Raw genomic sequence first — 9,784 nt, 5'->3', positions numbered from 1 at the left:
ATATTGCATATAGAATAAGGGTAACAGTTTTATCGGGTCGTCCTCGATCACAAACTATAAATTTGAAAGAAGTTTTTTAAATTAAAATTGATAAAATCTTACTTAAGATCAACCACGGCGCAAGAGATTAAATGGATTAACTATATTATCAATTGAAACATAGCTATTAGAAGAAATTGATTATAAAATAAATATTCATAATTTTGCATCTGAAAAAGGTAGAAAATTATATTTCAAATAAATAATATATATGAATTTTTTTTAATTATAAAAAAATAATTAAAGGCCTCTTATAGAAGTTTGGCTTTAGGCCCCAATAGTATTAAGTCGCCTTATGTGATTGATTAGTTTCGTTGCGCGAAAGTTTTGGATTGATTTGTAATCATTAAAACCCCAATACTCAACACATGATTGTTCTAATGTTTTGAATCTCGTGCATTGTTGGCAAATGTGTTTGAGAGGTCAGTGTCCTTTATGGGTCCTTTCTGGTCGTCGTTAATAGGATTTGGTTGTTCGGAAGTCTGTTTTGTGGTATAGGGTATGCAAAATAGTCTCTCTCTTTTTATCTTTTGTCAAAACAAAACAATGTTCCCACTCTTTTCTCTGTAAAGTAAAATTTTCAGCTTTTATTCAAAGATAATATCCTTGGCGTTGTCAAATTGAAATGGGCAATAATAGATTCAACTGACAAATTTACAGGTTACATATGTACAATGTCTACCTATGACCTATCAAATAACAAAATGCTGCTAGGAATTTACATAATTTAATTGCTAAACCGGCTAGAGTGTGACACCATCTAGATCGCAACAAAGTTGTGGGAGAGCTTTTCAAACTGAGATTTCATTAAATCCCCAAAAGATCGAAAAGAACTAACACGTGTCATGGAGCCTGTGGCTGTTGTTGTCGTCGTTGTCTCGTTATTCACAGCAACATCAATTTCGCCCATTTCGGTCTTCATGGACTTGACAAATTTCATGTCAATATCATTACCAGAAATATCTCTTATGTAGAATGTATGTCTTGCCTTCCCTCCCTCTGTTGCTACATCTGCTCTAACAACAGCTAGGCCATTCTCTCTAAGAACCCGAGTAATATCAGAGAGCAATCCTACTCTATTGTTGGCACATAATTCTAATCGAATTCCCTGTCAAATAACCAAATAAAAATTAAACATGATGCTCAGATACAAGCGGACTGACTATGAGTAAAATTAAACCAACTATTACTACATGCATGATATTGAAGAAAAGGCAGACCTCGCAAGCCCTTCTTTCTATAGCAGCTTCCAAGCATTTTACTACTCTTTCTTTCTCACTCTCTGTGCTCATTGCATATCCATCAACATGCCTTATGAAATATTCCTGTGACGTCAAAAATTTCATCAGCATATATATATTGTGTATTATATTTTCGCTAATCATTATTATCTACGGCTGATTAATCTCTAAGAGGCCGATTAATCTCTAAGAGGCCAAGGTCACACCATCCTCGTTTCTATTACAGACACCTATATCTCGAAAAGTGGCCAACATTACTTCTCAATCCATATGGAACAAGTCTAAAGATCTTTTATTTTTTTAATTTTCGAAAGACACAAGATTTTTAAGGAAATCAGTTTGAAACTCTCATCTTCGCTTTCAATATGTAAACATTTTTTCAATATTCCTAAGCAACTTGCACTATACGATCACAATAATTTCATTTCCTAGCAACGACAAGAGAAAAAAATAGAAAAAGATTAAGAAATTAACAAAATATGTGCATATTATTAGGGAGTGAAAAATAAGCGGAAATAACGAAAAACAATAGGACTAGAATGATAGCATAATTTAGTTTTGTGGGTTAATATGGAATCAAGTGTGTATTGGGCATTGCTTTGTTAAAAAAATAAAACACATCCGGAGACCTATTTGTTTGTTTGATATTTAAAAAACAATTTTTGCAAATGTACTATTCAGAGACCTATTTGGAAAGAAAAAAAAGTTTGTCCACATAAAAAGTCAACGCCCCTAAAGCTAAAGCAACAACACTTGAGAAATATAAAAAGAAGAGTGAACCCATGATTATATATGAGCAGGGGCAGAAGGGGTTCACCCGACCCCTTCGCCAAAAAATTATACTGTGTATATAAAGTAAAATCTATTTTTTACTTCTATATATTAAATTTTGAATCACATTGACAAAAGGTGTTAAAAATCTTTGTGAGATTACTAGTTCAATTTAATCTATTTTAGTTTTTTTAACTTTTTTCTTTTTTGAACCCTTAACGGAAGTCTCCACACTGATTATAATTATGAGGTGCCAAAGAATAAAATGAAAAAAACAAGCAAAAGAAGAAGACGAAGTACCTGAAATGCACAACCTCCACGTGAATCAACGGAAGCATGGAAAATGACATATTGCATATCCGTAAGAGTGCAAACAGTATCAAACATGAGCCTCCTACGGTCCTTGCACTGAATAGAAACTATTGAATATCCTTTCTCATCACAATTCTCAATGCAAACACTCAACATTTTCTCTTCCTTATCATTAATCTCACATCTTGGAGACCCCATTCTTGGAGAATTTATAGGCTTTGAATTAGGGCTTTCAAAGTCGCGAACAGAAAGCATAAGTTGATGTAATCTACGTTCAACATCGGTCACCGTGCCTTCTCCTTCAGGATTAAGGCCATAAGCAGTCTTCACTTCTTGTTGATTTCCACTTTCTTCGTTGGTGCTCCGAGCAGTTGTTGCTCGGAGCACAGTTGTTAGGTGATCCTCGATTGCTAGCAAGCGATCGTGGTCGATAGGGGTGTCCGTAGATTCTTCTGAAATGTAAACGACGCATGCTAAACGTGCATTATGGCTCCATGCATGTGCTTCCACAACGTTACAATGGAGATCAGCTAGGGCAGCTGATATCTCTGAAAATAACCCTGGTCTGTCTCTTCCAGTCATTTCAATAGCTCTAGGCTCAGGAGGAGATTCACATTTCAAAAAATTTCTACTTTCTGACTTTGATTTGTGTATTCCCTCCCTATTTGCACCAATAGCCTGGATGTTTGTTTGGATCAGTGATATGGATAAGAGTTTTAAATTGTATACATTGATTCGCAGTGTAATTTTAAGTAGTTATTGTAGGTTATTACTCTATTTTCTAAGTTGCCATATTCGACTAAATATGAAGAGTTATTTTTTATTATAGGTTATCTTAATTTGATAGTGTAGAAATTATTTATATTATAAGTGCACTATACATAAAATCAATGCTAATAAATAGTAGAGCATAACATTTATATCTATCAATGTTTTTTTAACAATCAATTAAATCGACCTATAATAATAAATAATTATGTTTAGTCACTCTAATTTGATAGCCTAAGTACTAAAGCATAAATAACCAACCACAAGATGTTAAAATATAGCAGTAAATATGCAAAGTAGATACTCGGTTATACTCTCTTCGTTTGTTATAGTTTAATTTGGCACAGTGATTAATAAAGAATGTTAAAAATTCTAAAATGTATGGTCTTAACATGTCATAACATTTGTAACCATAAAACTTTTAAAACTTAAATGTCTAACAGGAGCAAGTTATTCTTAAGTTAATATCGCTAATCATGGGATTTAATTGTATATTATAGTTTAGTTCGAAACATAAGGATTTGAGTTCTTCAGACAAAAAAAGGATTTTAGCTGGAATTTTTATGTATGATTGTATTACCTGCTGAATATAGTTGATAACTCTCTGATCGGTAACTTTGTTACCTAGCTCATCTTTAACATGAAAGACTGAAAACAAGCATTTAAAAGAAACATGTTAGATCATATTACATTCTTATTAATAATATAAATAATGTGAATGTATATTATGTCGAATACCATCCATGAACCATCCAGCATCTGAAGATATATAGCCTTTCAATATAATTAAATTCATATCTGTTAGCACTTGCACCACTTCCAGTAGAAGACCTTGCTTATTTACACTATCAATCTGCATGTGATACGAATGGTTTGTTACAATTAAAACTATTTTGCTTTCATTTTTCCCTTAAATTAACAATTTATTCTTCATCTCGAAGAGAAATAATAATAAAAATTTTGTTACCTTCACTATTGTACAATTCCCTAGGCTCTCATTGTCAATAGTAATTCGGCATCTATATACGAGGAGAATTAAGTTAAATCTATTGAATTTTTGTCAAACAGAAATTTTGACAAAATCAATTTTGATCACTTACTTTGGGCCATTTATCCTCTCAGCTAGGCTATCAAAATCAGGATCAAAATATGGCGAACAAACTCGGTTCATGCCTTCAAACTACAAAAATAGGTCATGCGTATAAGTTAACCACAATAACATACTACTGGTGACCAACGTCAAAAAACGTGATGAAAACAACTGGAATTATGAAAACAATAACAATGTTGACAACAAAAATTGTGACAGCAACAATTTGAAAACAATGACGACAAAATCAAAAGCAATTAACAATAATAATAGCAATATAATCTTAAGGTTCAATTGTTCCTGACTAGATTTTTAGAAAATAACTTCATAGAAAATGCATTTATTATTCCTTTTTCCTTCTTGCATACCTCAATTGTAGTTGCAGTTGAAAATATGTGTAAATATATTTTTTCAAATAAGAACATATGACAAGAAACAAAACATCTTATAACAGTAGCTGACCTATTTTTGTCTCTACAATCTTGAAAGTTTATATGGAGATGTGATAAAACAGCTAGAGAAATCCCTGTTAACTAAATAAGGAATAAAAAAGGAGGAGATAGATGCTAGTGAGAAGTCTAATCCCAATATTTTTTGGAAAAGGGAGAGAGATGGACGAAACCAGATTTCTGTGCTTTCTCTCAGAAAGAAGAATGGAAGAAAATACACTATATAAAAAAACTATTTACTATCCCTATAAAATAATAACGAATTATTAGAGATATTGTGTTAAAATTTGCTAGTGAAGGAGAGTATGCTTAGAAGAAATTAAAGAAGAAAAATGGGTGGTGGAAGTTTAATTTGGGAAATAGTAAGGTGAGATAGGTAAAGAAATGATGTTTAGAACTTAAAAATATATAATCCACACAAAATTGTAAGTTTAGGCCGCATCTTTTATTGAATTGATTAAGTCATCTTTTACCAAATAGTCACTCAGTCAATTATGTCCCTTTGATTGGCCAGCCACAAATTACTCCTGAATTTTTGGAAAACCCTCTTTTCTATAATAGGCTTTTACGAAGATGCAGCCCGACCAAGCATGCATGAAACCGAAAGAGGATAAAGAATTAAGGATTGTAGACTCATTAAAAAGATTTACGAGCAAGATAAATTACTTTAAAGGATATATAATTGTTAATCAATATAATGGATTTTCAGGAGAAAAACTCATTAAAACTCATTTTAAACGTTAAAAACGCTTACGTGATACAATTTTGATTACGTAATTGATTAGTTAATTTGTTTATACTCATCGCGTATTGCACGATCCGACACCATAATGTGAAATAGTTTTATTACAACGGCTAAATCTTTATAAACAGTCATTTCCAATGACTTCAATATATCTAGAAGCACATTGTGAAAGTGATTGGAAGAAAAAATATATTACATAAATAATATCCAATTTATAAAGAATGAGGAATGAATGACATATCAGTTAAGAGTTTTAAATAGGCATAAAAGACTATTTCATTACTATAATATAATATTACGAAACAATAAATTTCTCTAACATAAAACAGAAAATAGAAAAGCAAAAATATGGCTAAAACTGGAGATTATCATAAATCAAATCAGTAACTATATTTCGGAATAAAAAATTGAGTTCATTGAATGCATAGTGTGTTCTTAAAAAAATTATTCCCCTCAAGTACACGAGGTGTTGAAATATTATCCTCCTAGGATAGAACGATTTAACTCACCAGAGTATCAATACTAAAAATGATGGTAAAACAGCGCACCACTTAAAGGATGTAAACTGCACTGGAATTTAATTGTGCAGCAGAAGGAGAAGAAGTTTAGAAAATTTCGTAAGGCAAATTTACAGCCATTTTCTGGCGATGTTTCTGAAATGTTTGCAACCTTTTAGAAATAGTCATGGCGGTTGGAACAGGCGGGAACAATTCCCGTTTAAAATATATCGAGAAATTAAATTTAAAATAATCCGGGAAAGAAACGGACCGGTTGCATCACTGGTTGACTTTTAAACGGGTTGAATTTTTGTTAATTAATAAAATAATTGAAAGAAATTTTATACAAAAACACTAATCAATCGATCTTTGATCAAGCCCAAAGCTGAAGCGGAAGCCGAGACGAGCGAGCGAGCGACGACGACGGCGCGAGGCTTACTTTCTTTCCAACCAATTTAACACCAATAGAAGTGCTCAATATAAGTATATTACTTTTCTTTCCACCACCAATGAGGGACAATTGTTTTTTTCCAAAGCATAAGGGAGCTCACTTTCTCTTCATATTTCTTCCCTCCATTTCCCATCCACCAATCTTTTAATCCCAACAATCCCCACATGAATGATGAATGGCTATAAGACAAAGAAATGCACAGACGAGTGTGTGATTTACACGCAAGGATTAATTGCATCTGGATAAGTAGGCTTCCCTTTGGACTTTCTGTAGTGAACTTATATTGGATATACTCGGTCAATCGCTAGATTTTATATCTTTAAATCGTCGAGCTTTGTTATATACCTTGACAACATAAGTCACACAATCAACCCTTAACCATTTATGGTTCTCACGGTTGTGTTCGTTTCAGCCATGAACACCGCCTAGTTTCATGAGTTCTTAGAGAATGGGCCTTTACTTTCATTCCCCTTGAAGCGGCTTACACTTCACACTCACATAGGTGATTTCTAAATGTGTAATCCCATAGACATACTATCGGGTCATTTCCTCCCAGACTTAGCAAATTATTAAGAAGCTTTAAGCTTTAATGACTTATCAAAACGCCTTAATGTTTTACCCTGATTTCTATACATTGTCTTCATCACGAGAATAGGTTGAATTATTTGACAATGTTGAACCATCATTCATAACTTTGTTTGATCTCTTTGAACATAGATCTTGGGATCTCCAGTCTGCTATGTAGAGTTACCACCATGATGACTTGTCCTAGGCCTTAACCCCACTCCCTTCGATGATCTTTCAACTGCCTCTCTAGATAGGCCTTTTTGTAAGTGGATCCGATAAGTTATCTCTTCACTTCACGCAATCAATTGTGATAATATCACTAGAGAGTAGTTGTCTAACAATATTATGTCTCTGTCATATGTGACAAGATTTTTTGTTATACATAACGTTCCCTGCCCTACCTATTGCCGCTTGACTATCACAATGTATACATATAGGTGCCAAAGGTTTGGGCCAAAATAGAATATCTATCAAGAAATTCTGGAGCCATTCGGCTTCGTCACTGGCCTTGTCTAAAGTTATGAATTCAAATTCCATTGTAGAATGAGAGATGTATATTTGTTTGGATGATTTTTAAGACACTACTCCACCTCCAATTGTGAAAACATATCCATTCATGGATTTAACTTCAGATGATCCGGTGATGCAATTTGCATCACTATATCCCTCAATTACGTAAGGATATTTGTTATAATGCAGAGCATCGTCTTAGGTATGTTTCAAATACCCCAAAACTCATTTCATTGTCATCCAATGCATTTGATTGGGGTTACATGTAAACCGACTCAGTTTGCTAATAGCACATGCTATATCTGATCGCATACAATTAATGATATATACCAAACCTCCCAATACTCTTGCATAGTCTAGTTGTGAGTCACTTTCACCTTCATTATTTTGAAGTGCAGACAATTGGAGTCTTGGCAATCTTGAAATCCAAATACTTGAACTTGTCAAGTACTTTTTCAATATAGTGAGACTGTGATAATGCTAGACCTTGTGAAGTCTTGTGAATTCTGATTCCTAAGATCACATCAGTAATTTCTAAGTCTTTCATGTCGAATTTGCTAACTAGCATGCACTTAGTTGCATTTATATCTGCCATATCTTTGCTTATTATCAACATGTTATCAACATATAAACAAACAATGACTTCATGAACTAGAGTGTTTTTAATATAAACACATTTATCACACTCGTTGTTTTTAAAAATATTTTCCAATATTGTTTGGTCAAATATAGCATGCCACGGTTTGGGTACTTGTTTAAGTCCATAAAGCGACTTAACAAGTTTGCACACATTCTTTTCTTTACCAAGAACCACAAAACCCTTAGGTTGTTCCATATAAATTTCTTCCTCCAATTTTCTAATTAAGAAAGCTGTTTTAACATCCATTTAATGGATTTCAAGACCGTACACAGCCGCCAGAGCCACTAACACCCTAATATATGTTATTGTTGTTACTGACGAGTAAGTGTCAAAGTAATCTATGCCTTCCTTTCATTTATAGCCTTTGATAACAAGTCTTTCCTTGTATTTGGCATAGTGCCATCAGCTTTATTTTCCTCTTAAAGATCCGTTTCGAAACTAAAGGTTTATTTTCTGGAGGAAGATCAGCGAATTCCCATATATGGTTATCCAAAATTGATTGAATCTCACTATTCACTGTCTCTTTCTAAAATGCTGAATCAGAAGATGACATAGCTGCTTTGAAAGTTTGAGGATAATTTTCAAGCAAGAATGTCACAAAATCTGGTCCAAAAGAAGTAGATATTCTTTGACGTTTGCTACACATTGGATTCTCTTCACTTGGAGTATTTCCTTTGGTCTTCCTGTGGTCGTTTAGGTCTTTCACTTGTCAAGTTGCATTTAGTTTTATACGGATAGATGTTTTCAAAGAATTCAGTATTATCTGATTCAATTACTGTATTAACATAAATTTTGGGTTTATCAGATTTATGAATCAAAAACCGACATGCTTTACTGTTTGTAGCATATCCAATAAAAATACAATCACAGTTTTTGGTCTGATTTTTACCCTTTTGGGTATAAGTACTTGTACCTTTGCTAAACACCCCCATACTTTGAATATTTCAAGCTAGGTTTTCTTTTTTTTCATTTTTCATATGTAATAAATGGTGTTCTACTGTGGGGGTACTCTATTGAGTATTCGGTTAGTTATAAGGATATCGCCCCCCCCCCCCCCCACACACACACACACAAAAATTCTGTGGTAAGCTGGAACTTATTAATAAGGCATTCATCATTATCCTTTAATGTCCGATTTTTCCTTTTTGGAATTTCATTGGATTGAGGTGTGTAGGAGGCAGTTGTTTGATGGATAATTCAATATTCCAAACATATTTCTGCAAAAGGAGATTCGTATTCTCCATCCCTATCACTTCTAATCATTTTAATCTTCTTATGCAATTGATTCTCCACTTCATTCTTGTATTGCTTAAATGTTTCAATTGTTCATCCTTACTATTAAGAAAATAAAGATAACTATATGAGTACAATCATCAATAAAAGTTATAAAATATTTTTCCGCACCACGGGATGTTTTTGACTTTATATCACAAATGTCAGTACGAATTAAGTCCAAAGGATTTGAATTCCTTTCAACAGACTTATAAGGATGTTTGACAAACTTAAATTCAACACATGTTTGATATTTTAATTTATTACACTCGAATTTAGGCAATACTTCTAAATTAATTAACTTCCGCAAGGTTTTATAATTTACATATCCTAAACGAACATGTCATAAATCATTTGACTTCAATAAATAAGAAGAAGCTGAAATTTTATTAATACTGTCAACAACCATTACATTGAGTTTGAAAAGGCCCT

General features: G+C 33.0%; 1 protein-coding gene across 1 annotated transcript; it reads right to left on the bottom strand.

Moving 5' to 3' along the window:
- Positions 1-659: 659 nt before the first annotated feature.
- On the bottom strand, positions 660-5,021 carry LOC107779060 (ACT domain-containing protein ACR2-like). Its single transcript, XM_075240910.1, has 8 exons — positions 4,684-5,021; positions 4,232-4,311; positions 4,099-4,150; positions 3,870-3,984; positions 3,712-3,779; positions 2,352-3,041; positions 1,260-1,364; positions 660-1,147 (listed from the first exon to the last, which is right to left on the bottom strand). The coding sequence occupies exons 2-8, from the start codon at positions 4,300-4,302 to the stop codon at positions 800-802; spliced, it is 1,449 nt and encodes a 482-aa protein (XP_075097011.1). The 5' UTR covers positions 4,303-4,311; positions 4,684-5,021; the 3' UTR covers positions 660-799.
- Between the last annotated feature and the right edge of the window lie 4,763 nt (positions 5,022-9,784).

This window comes from Nicotiana tabacum, chromosome 3, assembly GCF_000715075.1.
Source record: "Nicotiana tabacum cultivar K326 chromosome 3, ASM71507v2, whole genome shotgun sequence".
Classification (NCBI taxonomy): Eukaryota; Viridiplantae; Streptophyta; class Magnoliopsida; order Solanales; family Solanaceae; genus Nicotiana; species Nicotiana tabacum.
This window is presented reverse-complemented; position numbering and strand designations above follow the sequence as displayed.

Bases quoted from the DNA above. Each gene is read 5' to 3' on its own strand.
- LOC107779060 (XM_075240910.1), bottom strand. From the start codon at position 4,302: ATGAACCGAGTTTGTTCGCCATATTTTGATCCTGATTTTGATAGCCTA. The intron at 4,151-4,231 runs GTAAGTGATCAA...CCTCGTATATAG, and splicing joins GAGAGGATAAATGGCCCAAA to ATGCCGAATTACTATTGACA. The intron at 1,148-1,259 runs GTCTGCCTTTTC...GTTATTTGACAG, and splicing joins TAGAAAGAAGGGCTTGCGAG to GGAATTCGATTAGAATTATG.